The sequence below is a fragment of the Nematolebias whitei genome, chromosome 11 (assembly GCF_014905685.2).
Source record: "Nematolebias whitei isolate Nwh7 chromosome 11, NemWhi1, whole genome shotgun sequence".
NCBI classification, from domain to species: Eukaryota; Metazoa; Chordata; class Actinopteri; order Cyprinodontiformes; family Rivulidae; genus Nematolebias; species Nematolebias whitei.
This window is the reverse complement of record NC_056508.1, coordinates 37,363,052-37,384,036: the sequence shown is the minus strand read 5'-3', so window position 1 is coordinate 37,384,036 and position 20,985 is coordinate 37,363,052. Positions and strand designations below refer to the sequence as shown.

General features: G+C 37.8%; 1 protein-coding gene across 1 annotated transcript in view; it reads right to left on the bottom strand.

Moving 5' to 3' along the window:
- sema3bl (sema domain, immunoglobulin domain (Ig), short basic domain, secreted, (semaphorin) 3bl) overlaps positions 1-20,593 on the bottom strand; it is a 70,107-nt gene extending 49,514 nt beyond the window's left edge. The window contains exon 1 of the mRNA XM_037684955.1: positions 20,256-20,593. Coding sequence (XP_037540883.1) covers positions 20,256-20,364 — 109 coding nt within the window. The 5' untranslated portion in view covers positions 20,365-20,593. The remainder of the gene's footprint in view (positions 1-20,255) is intronic.
- Positions 20,594-20,985: the final 392 nt, after the last annotated feature.

Here is a 20,985-nt window from a genome sequence, read left to right as displayed (position 1 = left end):
TTTTAAAGGATTTTTAATCAAAATTTTAATAGTTTTGTTTCTCATCGGACTGGATTTGTTTGACTTTAAAACAACATTTTGCAAATTATCTTGTTTTATATATATGTTCAAAAGTTACATCATTTAGGGAATGTAACGTTAGGGAATTAGAAAATGTGATAAGGGTCCATAGATGATTTACGAAAATGAAGCAGAGCAAAGAAAAATTCTTATAAACATCATTAGATGAGTTCATGTTCGAAGAGCTAAAGCCCAGTTGTTCAACGTGACACCTTTAAGTATTTATTTAATAAATGAATGATTAAATATTTGTTGAATAAAAGTTTTAAAAGCTTGAATATAAAATACATTTTATGGCCTAAAGTTAACTTTAAATTTGCATAAAATCTATGATGACAAATTGATGTCTTCTTTTGTGTGTTTCTGCTTTTTTATTTCTTAAAATCAGCAGCAATCTGTACAAACTATAGAAGTCAATGGTAAAGTATTCAGAACAAAACTATCAAACTTCTCGTGTTTTAAAGGAAGCTACAATAAACATACTGTACAATACATGCTTTCAGTGTCAAATTAAAACAGCAGTGGGCCTGTATGAATTGGTTTCTAGAGATATTAATTAATACAAACCTTATTTAAAGTTCATGTACAGATTTTACATGTAGCCATGAGGCAGTGGTATATGACTTGTTAAAAAGGTTCACACACAGACAAATATACACCCAAGGTCAAATTCATATAATTCTGTTCTTTGTGCTCATGTAAAGTGATAAAGTTTTATGACCAGGACAAGTAATTAGCATTTTGAGACTGAGTACTTCCTTTGGCATCTTTATGACCTGAGTCGACAATCATCTTCTGTTTTCTTCTGAATGATGGACAGTCTCCACCCTCTTTCTGTTGGTTGTAGGAGTTTAATGCACAACAGATCCTTTAAGATCAGCTCGTCTTTTACAGGCAATGCCAAATCTTATATTTCAGTACAGTTTCCAGACACATTTATATCAATATCACTTTTGTATTCTATAAAGCTTTATGTGGGTCTCCTGGAACTGATTAGGTGAGTCTCAAGTGTTTTAAGGTGATGCAAATTTGTATCACTTCCCCACTGATGCAATGTTCCAGCAACAGGAAGTGTATGCTGCCTTTGATGGGAATGTGCCGATGTGCTAAGCTTTAATGCTCACAATGAACCAGTTTGATTAAGATTCAAATATTTTTCATAGATGCTGCATTAAATTTGGCAGACGAAGCAGGCAGAGGGTCAGGGTTGAGTAAATCTATAACAAATAAAGCTTTTTGTGCAGATTCGTCATAATATGTAGCAGTGACACCGGATCGATTTTTAACTGATCAAATTATTTTACTTTGCATAAGAACTTGAAAATGAGAAAACACTTTGTGACAAAATGAGAAAGGAGAAGGTGTCAAATTTAATTCCTGGAGTTTTTGACTGGAAGTGAGTAGAAGTGTAATTTAACTTTCATACTGAACATTTTGCTTCTACGGAAAAAGAAATCCTGATAATCAAATGATGCTTTGAAGAAAAGGAAGAAAAACGGTGCTGAAGGCGAACGCTTATAGACCCTGATCTGATGTGTTTCTGGTTTCTGTGGTCAAACCACATTCCTCTCCAAAAACCTGAGTCAATATTAACTCAGACAGTCGAAGTCTTTGATACTTCAACCTTAACTTATGTAACTACAGGCTGCAGCTTTTCATGTCTCCTTTCTCATGTACATCTGGTGTTGAGTGTTATACCAGAGAAATCCTCAGGATGACTCCTCAGAGTAATTTGCTCTTTAACACAAAGTATTTTGGGGCAAATTATGTGATCACTATGTTATCCAAAACATTTCTGATAATCCAGTCTCTCGTGCTTTCATCTAAAATGAGAGGTTTGATCGGGTCACCTGTAACATGCTCAAGTTTTACAGTTTTATTGAGTTTACCCTCCCACTTATACAAAAACCCATCAAGAACCAGCAGACCACCGTTTGGTGTTTATTTTCTTTTCCTATCTGCCTTTAAATTTCATAAATCCTTCTCCTATATATACAGATTTCACTCAAACCCAAACAAAAATGTAAACCCATAAATGCACTTTATACACAGACACTAAAACACCCAAACACAGAGGAAAGGTGAGCTAACAGCTTCCATCTGCAGCTTGTTATCACTCCAGCAGCTCATCGCTTCGCTGTGGAAATCTCACCAGCTTCTCTGTCTCCTGCTGACTATCCATCTGCACCTCTCATCCATCTATCTTTTTAACCCTTCTCTGCGCTCCACCATGCGCCACATATTCATCTTTCATGTCTTTTTTCATTATTCTCCTTCTCTTGAAGTCCTTTTTAAATACCATATCTTCAGTTTCATCTCTCGTGTCAGTCTATCCGTCTTCCTGACTCGATCCGATGTGAAACTTGATCTGTTTCCGTTGTAGCTGTCTTTAAAACCTATCATGTACCCACTGAGAACGGAGAACTGAAACGTCCTGACAGTATCCGCTGCAAAAACATCTGTCTTCAATGTGGATCATTTTGCTGCAGGCAACCGGTTGACGCCGACGTGCCAAACCAAAGTGACAGCATCTGGTCTCAGTGTGTCAAACCGCTGCTTTTGCATTGCAAAGTTGCAACAAGTCCGAAGATGTTTATGCAATAATTTATTCAGTGTTCTGCTAAATCAGCCTGCAGATGTGTCTGTCAGACTTAAGAGAGAAAGACATGCAAACACTGTGTTCACCACTGAAGGGGAAGTTTACATGATCACTATCACACAAAGACCAGTGAAATGTAATCCAAGCTCTAAACAAAGATCCAAAGTCTTGCTCTGAAAACATTTCAATTTTGCTCCCAAGCACATGAAAATATTTTTTAATCCACTTTTTCTTTTCATTTTATTTATCCATTAATCTAAATGTACTTTATACATTATTTTTCATGGTTCTTTGTTCCCACTCGCTTCATATGAGGTACATGAGGTGGAACGAAATTGTGTATTCAAGGTTCCAATTACACCCAAAAATATCAAAATATAAAGTATAAGATGAAACAGGATATAAGATATATGCAAAATGCTAATAATATAAAATAATACGGTATATAAAACAGCAGCCCAAATATGAGTCTGTAGTGAGTAGATGGGTATGAAAACAGCAGCATAACAGCAAGAAATCAGCAGCATGGACTGGGAAGCTCAGTCCTCACCTTCTTCTACAGGTGTGCAGTGGAGAGCATCCTGTGCTCCAGCATCAACGTGTGGCATGGAGGCTGCACAGCTGCAGAAAGAAAAGTTCTGCAGAGAGTGGTGAAGGCTGCACAGAAGTCTGTTGGAGTCAGCCTCCCCACCATCACAGTCATCTACACCTCTAGATGCAGGAAGAGGACCACCTGCAACATGAAGGACCCCACTCACCCAGCACACACACTTTTTGTTTGCCCTGCTCAGTGTCTTTTTAGACACAATGATCTAATCTAACAGTCTAAAATAAAGTTTAGGGTGGTTCCAGATAATTTTCAGAGTTGAATGTCTATGTGTGTCATCTAAACTGGATTTTATGTTATTTTATTTTAACTAACTAACAGGTTTGACTCAAATTGCTTTGATATCACATAGCTCATTGTATTTTAAGCATACGGATTTCCATAAATTAACACTAAGGTGTGTGAATGGTTGCATCATTTGCGTAAAGGTGTATTTAGGTGTATAAAGGTGTATGTTTTGCAGTTTTGCTCCAACATTTGTTAGCAATGGCTGAGTTCAGTCTTGTGTGAAACACCTCAACTGTGCAGTGAGTAAACCGATTCAACTGTGTTCGTTTTGTGACATTCTGTGCATAATTTCTATTACTGCAGTCTCCATCTTCATAATTATTTATGAACTATCTCTGAAGAGCATTAGATGTAAAACAAATTTTGTGTTTAGGATGCGTGAAAGCTTTTTTTTTCCTGATAACTCTTGTAAGTTTTAATTTATGCAGCGATCACTGAGCAGAAAAACAAAACCTTAACAACCCTGAATTTGCTGGATCTTCTGGAACTCTAATGGGGATCATAACTTTCTGTTAGTCTTACAAGCAACTCTCTGAAGCCTTTCTTTGCTTTGCAGACCTGAACTTAACCTTGATTGTTCCTGTTAACTGCCAATAATGCTAACATTACAAACTAATGAAATGCATTCATGACAAGTGCTTTGCAGTTTTCTAAAAGCCTTTCCCTGTTTTATTTACGTGTTATATTTTAATTTTCAGAGCGCTCTTTGACTACTGTTGGTATAGTTTCAAATTTTGCAAAAGTTCTTTATTGTTGATTATGAATAAAATCTACAAAGAAAACTGACATCCGCAACAACAGCTCATGATTTTTGCACATAATTTACCAGTAGACGCACCTGAAAATATACATCTTCCAAAAAGCAAAAAATATTTTGATAATTCACAAGTTTAGAATTTTCATTCAAGTGAAGAAGTTCAAGAAGTGACACAGGTTGGGGCCAACTTGATCGTTTTCTATTGAAATTAGTCTAAAATGAAGACGTTTTACACAACTTATTATTTTAAATTAGCTCAGAGATGCTAAAAAAAACACCATAAAAAAAAAGAACAAAAGAATTTTATAAACTACTTTAATCTTATGCGGACATCTTAAATGTACAAATTGGAGGCAGGCGCAGTGTTTATGCTAAACTGCAGGCAGATTTCTGCACATGCACATATGTAGTCACGTCCACATATATGATCAGTATCAGTGTTTTTGTTGGCTTAGTGGGGGAGAGGGACACATCTGAAGCCCATTAGACCCTCTGTACTCCAAAATACATACCAGACACTGACGAACATACACACCACAAATAAATAAGCTGCGGCTTCAGACACATCTTTTCACCTCTAAGCTGACAAGACTTGCTGCTTCTCTAAACATTTTACCTTGACATTATATTTTCTTGAACCCTGACACACAAACACACTCACAAAGTTTCCTTAAGGCTCATTACGCCACTCACTGCCTTCCCAGGGTATCATTAGATCTGGGCTGTATATTATTGCAGAGTGTCAAATATTTCTGGAATCTGCTTCATGCACAAAAATCCATCTAACATTCACCTCCTACTGTCCCTCCTCCTCATTTATTTTGCCAAGTTTTATGATTTTTCTTTTTCATTCTTCACATTTATTATAGTTCTTGGTTGGGTGGGCATCAGTCCAGAACACTTCAGTAACTCATCCCCTTTTGGCTCGTACTTTGACTTTTCTTATTTTATTTATGATATATGTGCAAGATTTCTTTTCCCAACACATCAATTTTTAAACTGTAATGTTAGAGTTCATTATAGAATTATTATTATTCATCATTTCAAAGCAGATGCTATAAATATGAGTACATACTGTGCATGATCACAACTAAACTCAAATAAGAGTTTTAAATCCTCATTCTTCACTTCAGCAGATTGTCCCAGACTGATAATTCACATTAAATAAAAAATATAAAATCAGGAACACCTGTTAGTGTTTCATAAAGTATGATTTATAAAATTCAATTTGATTCATTTCCTCTTCTGATTGTGGCACTTGGGAATTAAATAAAACTGCATCTTCAGTTGTATTTTCAACAGGGACAGGATTTTTTTTTTGTAGACGTTCAAGGAAATATATACGCTTTTGTGTTTGCTTGTGTTTTAGCACATTTATTTTTTGACATAAAACACACCTGTTGTTCTACACTTTGTCTTCATGGATCTTGGACTATATGTATAGAAATGTTCATATTTTCACTTAACAGTATTCACTTAACAGTATTGGAAGCACAAGTCTCCATGCTGAATATTTTACATGACATGAAATTCAGATGAATTATTTGGTCATAAAGTACATTTTGGACCAATTTTGATTTAATTATGACCCTGTTAGACTACTGAACATGTGTTATCAATGCATTTTTGCATTGATTTATTATTACTTATAAAGGTACGATTCCAGTTCAGCCATATGACATGCTTCTTTATTTAATTTTAAACAAAATTGTGAGTAAACAGTATGACTACATTGCTTTTTACTTTTTCATGTTTCTTTTTTACATTTCAGTTTTCTTTATTGCGTCTCAAGAATCAGTTTTACCTCATTCAGTGTTGCTCATACTTTCTCATCATATTCTAACAGTTTTTAATAAATCTCTCAGATTTGTAACCAGTGCTGCATCAGTACTCACCCACCCTCTTTTTTATTTAGACATCAGTTTTCTAACTAATGACTTTATTTACAGTCATTACTGCCTTGGGGCTTAATCTGACGCCTCCATCTCTCTGTGAAATTCACTGTTGTGTCTTTTGGCCCAAATAATTCATTCAAAACTTTTGCTGGCCTCCCACAATTTTAACTGAATACAACTCTATATATGTGTGACAGCCTTTCTCATGGCTTAGTTTAGTAAATCCATGACCAGAAAAGTTAGTCCATGTTTTTAATTTGCAGTAAAACTCAAACTGATTGTATTTTTCATTCCCTAAAACATTTATTCAAGAAACACAAACAAGAAGAAAACACTTCCCAGTCTCTCCACTATACAACTACTAGTACACTAAAAAATAAGAAATGAGTGACCAAGTTTTATATTAGATGTTGCTTTAATATCCAGTTCTGACGCCCACCCTACCCCACCATCCTACATGCCATTAATTAATCTGGTAGATGAGAGGAGAGGCAACATTCAGTTGTACCAGAGGATGGCAAGTCTAATGTTTAACGTTTACTTTTGCTCCATTAAGCAGATTTAGCTGTGACGACTTGTTTTTCTAAAATATAGCAATGTTACAAAGTACATGACCAAAAGTCAGAGTCAGAGTCAGAGTCAGAGTTTCTTTATTGTCATTCGCACCTCATGTGGTACATGTGGTGGAGCGAAATTATGTACACAGGGTCCCAGTTACATCCAACAATAAAATGTATAAGAAAAACAGTAATAACATCTAAAATATGAACTAAGAAATGCATCAACTAAATATACACTAAGCACTCATAACATAAAACATTGAACATCACCACAAACATGAACATGAGTCTGTGAGCAGATGTGCACGCATGAACACATCAACATTGAAACAGATCAGCAGCAACATGAAACAGATCAGCAGCAACATGATATGGTTTTTCACAGTGATTATTCTAGTTAGATATTCATGAGTCTAACAGCCTCAGGGTAGAAGCTGTTCCTCAGTCTAGTGGTTCTACACTTAATGCTCCTTAACCTCCTTCCTGAGGGGAGTGGGGCAAAAAGTGTGTGTGCTGGGTGGGTGGGGTCCTTCATGATGCAGGTGGCCCTCTTCCTGCATCTGGAGGTGTAGATGTCTGTGATGGTGGGGAGACTGATTCCAACAGATTTCTGTGCAGCCTTCACCACTCTCTGCAAAGCTTTTCTTTCTGCAGCTGTGCAGCCTCCATGCCACACATTGATGCTCGAGCACAGGATGCTCTCCACTGCACACCTGTAGAAGGAGGTGAGGACTGAGCTTCCCAGACCAGCTCGCCTCAGCCGTCTGAGGAAGTAGAGTCTCTGATGAGCTTTCTTGATCAGGCTGGTGGTGTTGTTGCTCCAGCTGAGGTTGTCATTCATGTGTACACCCAAGTACTTGTAGCTGGAGACCACTTCCACTGCAGATCCTCTTATGTTCAGGGGGGTGTAGGTGTTTTTGTTCCTTCTGAAGTCCACAATCATCTCCTTTGTCTTCTTCACATTGATGTGAAGGTTATTCTCTCTGCACCAGCTCTCCAGGTGTTCCACCTCCTGCCTGTAGCTGGACTCATCATTGTTTGTGATGCATCCCACCACCGCTGTATCATCTGCAAACTTTACAATGTGACAGCCTGGATGGGTAGCTGCACAATCATATGTGAGCAGAGTAAACAGGAGGGGGCTCAACACACATCCCTGAGGAGAGCCAGTGCTGAGGGTTATGGTGGAGGAGGAGAGGTTGTGGATCCTCACTAACTGTGGTCTGTTTGTTAAAAAGTCTAGTACCCAGTTGCAGATGGAGGGGCTTAGTCCTAGTGTGGATAGTTTGTCCATCAGGGTTTGGGGGATCATGGTGTTGAAGGCGGATGTGAAGTCCACAAAGAGCATACGGACGTAAGAGTTTTTCTGCTCCAGGTGGTTGAGTGCAGTGTGGACCACAGAGGAGATTGCATCCTCTGTTGATCGGTTCTCACGGTATGCGTACTGATGAGGGTCCTCGTTGATGTTGATGGTTGTTTTGATGTGAGTCATGACCAGTTTTTCGAAGCATTTAGCGACTATCGGGGTGAGGGCCACTGGCCGATAGTCATTCAGACCAGTCACTGTAGAGCTTTTTGGGACTGGGATGATGGTGGCAGTCTTCAGGCAGGTGGGAACTGTCTCCAGGGTAAGTGAGGTGTTAAAGATGTCTGCCAGCACCTCACAGAGCTGATCAGCACATTCCTTCAACACTTTTCCGGGGATGTTGTCTGGGCCAGTTGCTTTGTGCGGATTAATCCTCCTGAAGGTACTCCTTACTTCTGCTGAGGTCACGCTGAGATGCTCTTTATCCGGTGGTGAGGTGAGTCTGGTGCTGGGTGGTCTGTTTGGGTCTTCAAAGCGTGCATAGAACTTGTTGAGGGCATCAGGCAGAGATGGGTCTTTGGGACATTGTTCACTCCTTCCTTTATAATCTGTTATGCACTTAATGCCCCTCCACATGCTCCGAGCAGGACACAATCAAGAATACATATATTCCAGTCCCAAATCTTACAGATGTGTTGCTGTACCAAGAAGCATAAACAGAACAATATTCCAAGATTTAGATAACATCCATCCATACATTATCTTTAACCTGCTTCTTTATTTTTGGGTCTTGGGGATCACCGGTGCTCATATCCAGCAGTCACTGTGCGAGAGGCGCAAGACATCCTGGACAGGTCTCCAGTCCATCACAGGGACAGATAGAGACAAACGAGAAAAACAACCATTCACTCTCTCACTCACACCTAGAGACAATTTAGAGTTACCAATCAGACTAACATGCATGTTTTTGGTCTGTGGGAGGAAACTGGAGTACCCGGAGAAAACCCACAAATGCACGGAGAGAACATACAAACTCCCCCCAGAAATATCACGGGCCGGGATTTGAATCGGCAACCTTCTCGCTGAGAGGCAACCGCTCTACCAACTGTGCCACCGTTCTACCCGATTTAGAAAACTTTTTTTTTTAATGGCTTAATAAATTGTATAATTTATACGTCTGATTATTTTACATCCGTTGCAGTACTCTGCATCAGCTGCCATGGCCCTGACACTTTGTCTTTAGCTCCAGTTTTCAACAGCTCCTGTGGAACTAATTGATTACATAAAGAGAGGGTGTGTTTGTTTCAGTGCAAAATACATTAAATGTCCTCCACCGTGCATTGAAAAGGTTCCCATCAACTCTGGACTGTTTCCTTGTTGCTTTACTTTGGCTCTGAGCCAAAATGCCAAATGATGCAATTAAAAAAAGACAAGAGAGAAAGAACTTTATTGTTCTGTGCAGGTTCTTCATTTATTATTCTGCTTTACTTTCAGTTTGTCTGATTTCGCCACACGTTTGTTTGCAGCTGTCACAACTGGTGGATGGCAGGTTGTAGCAAGACCCGAATGCGGGTTTCCAGAACTCTGCAGAACTTTTTATAACAAAAACTTCGCAAAGAGTGAAACAATCAACCATCAAGCTGCATGGACTTTACCAGATCCTGACAAAAAACTGAGGAAACCCCTGGCGTAGGGAATCAGAAGGGTAAATACTGAGTGGCAACAGCTGTGCTGATTACAAATGAAATACAGGAGGTATGAGACATGAGAAACAAGGTTTATGAACAGCATCGAGTTTGGCCATAAGAACAGAACCAACTGAACAACTAGAGCTGAATAAACCCAGCACGACAAAGACCCAAACCATGACTAATACTTTCATTTCAAATTATTCAGAAAGCAGATGTTCTCACAGCCAGAGAAAATAATGCAGATGTTACTTCTTTCAAGCTGGAATAGTAAATCTTCATTAAAAAAAAGATATCTGTCATCTCAGCCACAAAGCTCCACATCAGTGTTAGTTCTATACAGCACCAGAACCACCGGGTTTTTGTAGCTTTAAAACCTTTGGGTGACTCTGTGTTACAAATATTTGTGCCAGTTGTATTAAAATCCATTTTAGAAGCACAGTTACAGGTTTTCAGTGCTGTTGCTGTCAGATTATCTTTACTTGTGTTGGAAAGTTTTGGGACAATGAAACAAACACTTCTTCCAGTCTGGGAGCCATATGGGCTCTTTGTGAGCTGCTCACTTTATTACACATCAGTTCGAGAGTCTTCAAGTTTTCTTGTTAGCTCATGCATGTCACATTTGAAGAAGAAAATCTAATTATTTTCTAAGATGCAGATTTAGTGAAAGAGCTGTAGTTTGCAGCTTGCATTGATTTTTCCATACATGTCCTTCACGGACAAAGATTATGAGTCCCCGAGGCTCAATGGGATTAACCTGTATAAATAAAGGTTGAATGGATAAACCTTTTTTAAATATTATTCTAGGGATTATTCAATTCAATTCAATTCAGTTTATTTATATAGTTCCAAGTCACAACAGAAGTCATCTCAGAGCACTGAAACATATATAAAATAATAATTTAACATTGTTTATCTGAGGAGCAGACTGCCTTAAGTTTAACTCCATCACAGAACTCTCATCTTGAGCAAGCACGAAGGCGACAGTGGAAAGGAAAAACTCCCTCATGAGGAAGAAACCTTTAGCAGAACCAGGTTCAGGACAAGTGGCCATCTGCTTCGACTGGCTGGGTTTGAGAGGAACAGATACACAATGGCAGGTCAAGAATCATGTTAAGATACAAATAGTATCAAATGAAAACTCTTCAATTTTAACAATTAATTTAAGGAAATTAGGTCAATTTGTCATCTAGTAGTCTGTCTATGGCAGCATTAAAAAAGCAACCCTATTTATAGGATTTATCAAAAAGGAAAGTCTTAAAACTGGATAATGTGTCAGCCTCACGGACAGAAACTGGAAGTTGGTTCCACAAGAGAGGAGCCTGATAACTGAAAGATCTTCCTCCCATTCTGCTTCTGGAAACTCTAGGAACCACAAGTAAACCTGCAGTCTGAGAGCAAAGTGCTCTGTTAGGAAAATATGGAACAGCAAGATCTCGAATATAAGATGGAGCTAGGTTGTTGAGTGCTTTGCAGGGTAGAAGTAAGATTTTGAATTAACTTCTGGACTTGACAGAAAGACAATGGAGAGAAGCTAAAACTGGAGAGATATGATCTCTCCTACTAACTCCAGTGAAAACTCTGGCAGCAGCATTTTGGAATAAATGAAGACGTTTGAAAGAAGTAATAGGACACCCAGTTAATAAACCATTGCAATAGTCCAGTCTAGACGTGACAAATGCATGAACCAGTTTTTCTGCATCATTTTTAGATAAGATGTTTCTAATTTTAATGATATTAAACAGGTGGAAGAAAGCAGTTCTAGTAACGTTTTTAATGTGAGGGATAAAAGACGTGTCCTGATCAAAAATAACATCAAGGTTTTTAACATTAGAGCTGGAGGCCAGATTAATGCCATCTAAAGAGGGCGAAAGACTGAAAAATGTATTCTTCATTATCATTAGTCATCTTTTTTTTATGTAATACAAGAAGGCTTGACAAAAACTAAGTTGATTCTTAATGGGCTCGTTCTCTGACTTTGTATGAAACTGAGATTTGTATGAATTGTTAATAAAAACATGTTGGGTGTTCGGCATTGCAGTTCCAACAACCTGTTTGTATCATTTCAGAGGGGAGGGGGTTCTTCTGTGCTGGTCTTATGTTCACGTCATCATTAGGTCACTATTTGATGGATCTAAATGAAAATTATGAACTTTTTGTTGTTTTCTTCTGGGTTTACCAACTTAAACCAAACAAGTGGTTTCAGTTGACCAACTGTAAAGGCCGTCACTATGTGAGGCCATGACAAAGAACTAAACAAACAAAACAACATATTTATTTATTCCCACTGATGAACAAAACGTGTCAATTTTTCATTTATACAGTATCAAAGCAACATTTTTACTGAGATTAAAAAAAACCTATGTTTTATATAAGTTATTAATTCACATAGGTTTAAATGCATAATCTACAAAGTACAGTTTTCATAATTAAAATAAGAAAATCAAAAGCTCATCTATGTAACTGATGGACTTTTGTTTAATTTAAATTTTATCTTTTGTCATTTTGTTAAAACACGATGATGAAAAATATTAAACACATAGATGTCTCGTTCAAATTCCAGCTGTTTTCTTCAGCTTGCAATCAGAATCGTAGATTAAAGCTATTCTTTTGTCGCCGCCATCATCTTCCTCTTTACAAACAAAATAAAAACACTGACTGTGAGTTTTTGAAAATGATACAATCCATAAACAAATCTATAAAATGCTCTTAGCGTCATGAGTTCTGCTTTGGCGCTCCAAGCAGTGCCAGCAAAAAGGCGCTGCAACTAAAGACATCTGGTTTTCAAAAACTGCTGTGGGTCTTGAATAATGAGGGTGTGGCAGAGTTTAGAAGACTAGATAAATACATTTTCAGGTCTTGAACCCTCTTCGGTCAGGGGTTCGGCTGTGATTTGAAGGTTTGTGTTTAAACAAGCATCGTGCTGAGGACACAGAGGTTGGTTTTGGACAGATCTTTAGTTCCCCCCCCCACACACACACACACACACACACCTAACAACTCTTTATTTTAACAAGCTCACTGAAAAACTGGATAGCCATAAATATTGCTCAAAGAAAAGCGGTGAGGGACACTCCAGCTGTGCACCTAAAACACACAATTCACACAGTTCCTGTATGTAAGTAATCGACATGACAGATGGTCAAAGACTCATTGTTGGGACTTGAACCCTCAACCTTAACTTCTCAAACTCAAAGGGACCAGTGTTCAGCCTTCAGGTCAGCTCCTTTTTTCCCATTAACCACCCGTCTGTCATTCTTACACCCCTCATTTCCCTCTCTACTCTTTAGACCTCCTGTTTATTTTTTTCCCCTTTTCTTTTCATTTATTTAGTTTCTCTGTCTTTTTATCCATTCATCTCTCTCTACCAACATGTCCTCTTCTTTTAATCCATGCTCTGCTGGTATTTCTCATATCTGAGCATCTCTTCTTCTCTTTATTCACTCTACATTTCTATATTCAACATTTGATGAATCCATCACCTGTTCTTTAGATGCAGTGACATTTCCCATCTCCTTTGCTTCAGTTTGTTTGACAGCTCATTGATTCCTGCCAACGATCAGAGGAAATGTTTTAATTCACAGAGTAGTCCTTGTTTAAGCAGTTGGGCCTTGTAGGGCCTGTGCACTTTGACCTTTTAGGCTATCTATGTCGTGTTTATCAAGACGTGCTTTGCACCAACACTAAGCCTTTTAAATCCAGCAGGAGTTTATCAGTTCAGACTTGGACTGGTAGATAAGTTGTGGTGTTACATTTATCTCCTGGGATTAACTGGTGTTTATCAAGAAACTGTTCAGCCACATTATTTATGCTTTTTAAAGCTTTCGGCTTAAATATAAAATTAAATAATTATAAGTTGACATAATTCAGGAGTATTTTACAGATCAGTGCATGTGACTGCATATTTAAAAAGTTCTATATCCCAAAACTTATTTTTGTTATTTTTTCTTAGTTTTTATAGAAAAAAATAATAATCTAACACTTAGAAAGACCATGTTTGAACACTACCTAGTTATGGTTTAATATACTTTTGTACCTCTACCAAATATTGGAATCAAATTAACTAACAGGTGTCCAAAAGGTAAAAGTTTTACTCATCAAATAAAAACGTTTTTATGCATGTTTCTTTGTTGTGGGGCATTTCTTTAAGAAAATCCTGAAGCTCTCAGTTTGGGAAGTTTAAAATAAAAAAGTGATGCAGGAGAAACCACCAAAAAAATGTAAAATAAATACAAACGGGCATTTCAAATAGCACTGTGCTGCTGAACTGGTCGGTTGGCAACAACTAGAAACACAGCTGAACCTAAAAACCAGAGCACAAAGAAAAGCAGCCTGTTCGATCTTTCACAAGGATCAAATGGGGACAAAAGTTCATTATGAGAAAAATGATGAAACTCCTGGCACTGCATGAGCAGTCCTGTTTCATAAAGACAGATTTCAGAAGTTTGACATCACCAGGGCTCAACGCATGCAAAGGACTCAGAATCAGCCAAAATGAAATTAGCCAAGAAAATTACAATCTGTTGATTGCAGAAGGTTCAATCTTAAAACAGTTTGAAAAGGTTTGTTTAACCAAAGGTTAGATATGGGTCACTGTGCAGGATCAGTGTAACACAGAACAGCTGATTGGAGTTGTTTTAAAATATCCTTTATAATGAATTATTTAATAATTGTTGACAACTAGACGTTTGCATGACATTTAGTTAGTCAAAAATGCAACAAACATTTTATTTAAATACTTTAACACATACCGTATACACTGTACTGAATGATAAAAATCATAAAGTGCATATAGAACTGCCTTAAAGACGTTTTTTTCTACTTCATGCTGACAGAGGAAAAAAAAACATTTTCTTATGGTTCAATTAAAGTCTGCTTTGCCGAGGTTTGGAACGCTTAACTTTTTTATAAGCATGAAAATTGTCTGCAGTGAGGTTTATTCTTTATCAGCCTGGCATGTTCTGGTTCAGTTCCAAACTAACATCAAATCGGCAACATTTATTTTTTGATTTTTTTTTCCCTTTTGAACTTTGCATTTAGTTTTTATATTCATTCTGCCTTTATATACATTATTTCAGTCTTTTTTTTATTTTTGATTAACTTTTTTTTTTTGCTTGCTTCAAACACTTTGTTCATCCCAGTTTCCTTTGCACGAGTCACATCTCATCAAGCTCGGACTTTATCTTCCTCTCCTCAGTTCACACACAGTTATTGTCAATGCTCCCTTTTCTTGGTCACTGATTTCTTCATCTGCATCTTGTCTGCACTCCTGCCAGGTCACCGTCTGAAGGCCGTTGCATGAAAATTACAGCACACAGCTGACATACTGAGATGTTCAGATGTCTACATCAGATGGATAAACTCTCATTGTGACTGCCAGAGTCACAAAAAGTTAAAACACATTCTAGCAGCCCAGTAGACACTGATTTTAATCAGAAGCATCGTGAATGAAGAAATACAGCTACAGGCATGTTTTAGTCACAGATTATTTCTGCACAGACTCAAAACAATAATACAGCACTGCATATCTACTTAAGTCATTTCTATTTATCTTGTGTACACTCCTTGTAACAACGGCCTCCCTGGCCTAATGGTTACATCTTGGTCTTGGGATTGGGAGTAGGATATATTGATCCCCGGCAGGGGATTCAACAGGGAGGCTTAGCTTTTGACAACATGATGGCTCAGTTGGTAGAGCTGTTGCCTCTCAGCAAGAAGGTCACCGATTCAAATCCCGGCCCGGGACCTTACTGGGTGGAGTTTGCAAGTCTCTCTGTGCATACGTGGGTTTTCTCCAGATACTCCAGTTTCTTCCCACAGACCAAAAACTTGCATGATTGGTAACTCTAAATTTTCCCTAGGTGAGAGTGAGAGAGTGAATGGTTGTTTGTCTCTGTGCCCCTGTGATGGACTGGAGATCTGTCCAGAGTGTACCCCGCCTCTCGTACAGTGACTGCTGGCTATGGGCGCCAGTAACCCTCGCGACCCAAAAAGGAAAATGCAGGTAAAAGATGATGGATAGATGGATGGACTGATGGATGAATGGATGGATGGACACTCCTTGTTACATCATGCATAATGTAGCATGCTATCTCAGTCTGTAGATATTAATAAATGATTACAGTGTTTATTATTTGGATCCACTGTGTGTAATTTTTGTTAAATCCAAGTTTAAAAAACCCAACAACTTGCAACCTATTGCTGCTTTGGTTAGTAGGAATGGGTTTTAGTAGAGGTTTTGGGTTGGGGTTTTTTTTGTCATACGTGGCTCATCAAAATTCAATAATAGCTATATCTTTAAAATGCCTTTTAAATTAATCTCATGTAGTTTGATGGTTAAATGAACAGGTATCTGTTTTGTTTACAAAGATTTGAAATATGCCTTTTACCTGTGAAAATACTACTCATAAAAATGCATTTGCATATTTTAAAAGTAAATGTTTCTATTTATTTATATTTCTATTCTAACTTTTACGTGTGCTAAATGTTTAACTGCCATCACTGAAACATTTATTGTAACTCCCTCTGCCTATAATGTAAGCTCACTGGTTGGGTGGCCACCTGCTGCTGAGTTGGAAATAAGTGAACAAAGTGGGTTTTATTTTCATGTAATATAGTTACCAAGGAATGTATTTAGATTTGCATTATGCATTGCTTTTAAATAAGAATAATTGAAGTATTTTATAATAAATAAAATAAATGTATAAAAATATGACTTTTTTTAAGTTCAGAAAAACCAAACCTTTAAAAAGCGAAGATGGTCATGTGCCTGAAACAATTACTGTTGCTATTACTATTATTATCAGTTTGTTTGAAAATGTGCTCATCTACTCTTGTTGTTGCCCAACAAGAGTGGTTCCAACATCCCGGACGAGCCCCCAAATGTATATTTTGACCCCGCTTGCTGGGCCACAACTTAAAACCATAACTTAATACTAGATGGGTTGCTTTTTATTAAAACCATGTTAAAAAAACAATCTACAAACCAACACAGCCTGGGAACAACAGTGATGACAGCATGCCTTAAATCCACACCTTCATGGGTACAGCCAGCTGGCAATCAAACTGGTGCAGAACCACTGCTTGGCTAATGAAAATGCAAAGTGTTGTCAGAACTATGAACTTTAAACTTTAGACTTTTTATTTTTTGTTTTTTAGCTTACAGGCATATATCCATAATACAGTAGAATTAAGATCCATAAAATTCATATAAACCATTACAGATACACCATAAAACCTCTAATGCCTTCTCAGTTTCCTGAAAACTAATTATTTTGATGTCCCCACATTCAAGATTCTCCCTGTGGTTCTGTTTCTTCTCTTTTATTTCCGACACAAGTTTCAGATTAGATCCAAGGTTTGGGAGAACCTGTGCTGAACTTGAAAAAAATAATAATAATAATACAGGAAACTGCAATGAATGAATGCAGTGAAGGAGCAATAACATTAACCAGGGTGTAAAAGATGGATGAAGATGGATGGGGAATAGACAAAGAAAAGAGCTGAAAGATGACAGAATGAGAGCCACCCTACATTCCATCACGTCTGGAGTTTCAGTCTGACTCCTGGTGACGGCTCACTCCGCTCTGCTGTAGAACTGTATATGTATCTGGGCAATGCCAACTGAGAAAACAAACTCAATAATTTGAAGGCTGTAAGCAAAAACAGACTTTACCTCAGAAAACTAACGCAGTGTGATTATAACAGGACTCCGATGGGAACGTTTGAGTTTTCAAGTGGCTCCCTGCCACAAATGGGACAAATAGTTTATTGTGTTGGACAGAAAATTTGGGTTTAAAAGAGTGTGAAACACAAAGACAGATTTTAATAAATAACACAGCAGCTAAATCAAACAAACTGAAAACAATTGAAACAGCATGTATGAAAAAAGTTTAACAAAAACTGCAGGATGAAAGGTTCTTATCTGAAACACTTCAAAATAATTTTCTAATTAAACAAAAATTAATATATATATATATACAATTCATTTTAAAGTCAAAATTATTTAGTAGAAAGTGCTAAAATGTAGTCAAATTATTATGAAATTGTAAATTATGAAAACCTATCTTTTAGGTATTTCAATGAAAAGTGAACTTACTGGTATAGCTTGATGCTTTTTTTGACTGGAAGTGCCAGCTTTCAAAAAGCGAAAGTGTCAAAAAGGGTTTAAACAAGAAGGAACGAGAGCACATGTGCTTGCATAGGTCAGAGGTAAATAGGTCCTTCTTCCTGCTGAACTTCTTCCCACTAATTGATTGAAATGAGATAATGGCGGCTTTTCCTTCCGCTAAATTACCTCCACATCCTCCTGGCAGAGCAAACACCCTTAGGTTATCTGAAGATCACAGTGACGGGAGGATAAAAGATTAAAAAGATGACCAAATAAATGTGAGATTTAAAAGGTTAAAATTATAAAACAATACAGAAGTTGAAAATACTCGGAAATTTACTTTGCTAGAGTCACTCTAGAAAATGTAAAAGAGGGCAAACTGTGAGGTCAAATGAGAGGTCACTGAGGCAGGAAGCAAAGACATGTGTGGTCACTAATGAGGATTTCATACAGAGTTCTTCTCATAATCCTCATGATGCACAAGTGTGGTATTTCTGCTTACAAGTCAGAACAAAACGTAACAGGGGAGTGTGAACAATAGAAGAAAAAAACGAACATAAAGTTATGATAGTAGAAAAATAAATAAACATAAATTTGTTTTCAGTTCAACAAAGTTAAGTCAGTTTCTCTGAATGGTTTCTTTTTTGTTGAAAAGGAACATCAAACTGCTTGACCCACTATGTGAAGGTGATATTTATAAGACTGAGTTTGTTGTGGCTTCTCAGACTGACGAAGTCTTTTGGATGAAAGACGAAACCTTTCAGCAAAAACAAACCATCCAGAGGACCCGACTTAACTGTGTTGGATTTTTCTACCTGGATTATTGAGCATGAATCTTGATACATGTCTTCAGTATTAATTAAATCTAATCAAAGTGCATAATTTGATGCTAAGTGTCTCTAAGTAAACAACTGGTGCCAACAATATTCTCAGCAGAGAAAGAAGGCACAATGACCAATATGGAGTCAAATCCAAACCAGTGAAAAATGACAATGAGTTAGAAATAAGTATGACATTGTACTTTAAGCTTTATCTGTAAATTGATAGTTTTAGTTGTATTAACCACTGTGACAAGTGATGCATGATGGGGAAAACAATCAAGCAGAATCCATAAAAATTACACAGACCATTAATGGTCATTTACAGGCTCAATAAATAGTATAAAATATTTATATGCCACAACATGAACCATTCTTTTCAACAATTCATCATTTTCTGTTGCATCTAAACTGAAGTTGAGCTCCTGTCTCCATAGCTCTTATTTTCAGATGTGCTCTAGTTGATACACAAAACAAGACAACATGAGCAAATATGTTCAAGAGAAGGCCGGACCACTCAACTATATTACAAACAGTTCAGGACTCTGGTGTAAACTGAGCTGATAACACACTGAAACACCCTCACCCCTAACAGATCTGCAATCTTCTGTGGAAGAGTAACACTGAAGGAAAACTATTTTTGAGTAAAATATCTGCTCCCAAAACAAATGTAAACTTGTAAAACCTTTTTTTTTTTAAAGCTGATCAGCAATTTCAATGTATAATTTTGTAGCTTCTATATTTGGAAATTCTTCTACATTTTCTCATGCTTTGTTAGACATATAGTCCCCCTCCCCACACACACACACACACACACACACCCCACACACACTCCATCCCACTGAGTTAGTGTTTATTTTCAGTAAGCCTGGAAAACCAATAAGCTCCAGTTGTGACTCTGTTAACTGAAGAGAAGGAAATCCTCTGAGATATCTTGCACCAGTGATAATTGCAGATATGCTCCAGGCTGAACTGAAACAATGAGCCTTACTCAGAAACAGCAAGTCAGCCTCTCTCACACTTTACTGGCTCATTTTCTGTAAACTCCAGTGAGTCAGGACCAACAGCTGAGAGGAAAGGACCAAGAAGATCCTGTTTCCCCTGAAAGATACCAAGTTAGGCAAATATTCGATCATCAAGCAGCATTAAAACAAAAAACAGAACACCATTTAGCTGTTTAAAGCATAAAGTTTCATGCTGTTCATGTATTACGTGGGAGCTAAATTTCCTAATAAAAGCCCTTTAATGAGACGGTGGCGCAGCGGCGGAGTGCGCCGCAGAAAGAGGAACCTCCTCTGGTTTCACACCCTGCCTCCTAAAACATCAACCCCTGAAACAGAAGCCAAAACAGCGAGCTGAGTTACACTTTCAGCTTGACTCCCACCAAGACAGAGACACAAAGAAATTAAAACAAGAGAAGAAGAAGGAAAACTTTCTGGAGCGGAATATCTCACGGCTGATGGCAAAATGTCAGTGAATGCCACATGCGGACGCGCGCGCAGAACCAGCCAAAACGAGCATCATCTGTACGGCAAGAAGGGTGTAAATTAATGAATTAATAAATTACCTTTAAAGGATAGCCTCAGTCTTGGCACGTTTATCTTGGTTGTAGAGACGGTGGCGACGAGGAGCGCAAGCATGAACACATTGATGAAGAAAGGTGTAAATCCCCTCATTGTTGTAACTTCTTGTTTCTAATAATTATTCAAACTTAAATGCAAAGATCCAAGGCTTTTTTTTTTTTTTTACTTATTTGATCCCTCTCATCATGGTCCCTGTGGTTGAGTGAGTGCCAATTCTCTGAGCGCGTAAAAGGCAGATGTCCTCTCAGCCGCTCGGCTCGGGCTGGTGAGCAGATTCACTGATTCGGATCTGAATGCTTCAACAGTTCACTCCCAACTGCAGGCCAGCAGAGGTCTCTTCCAGTCACCACGCCTTTTCTTTTTCAGCAGGGAGAAAGAAAGAAGAAGGCGTTGGGTGCTGGAAACTCCTCCTTTACGCACAGCGCTGCGCTGTTCTCTCCAAAGGGAGTGCACCTGACGGAAGAGACGATTCATTAAACGGTTTCATCATCACTTGGAGGTTAAGGTAATTTAACAACTGTATGTAGAAAAAAAAAACATTTACTGAAGCTCACAGAACTTTGCTTTCATAGAAAAACAATTTAATGCCTTTAGAAGTTTTTACAAGTCTCCAAAATTGAGACTCGTGTATTCAAGATACACTCATTAAAGCAGCTGCCTGTGGAAAATCTCAAAACCTAAGTCAAACTAAACAAAATTAAAGAGCTAAAATCC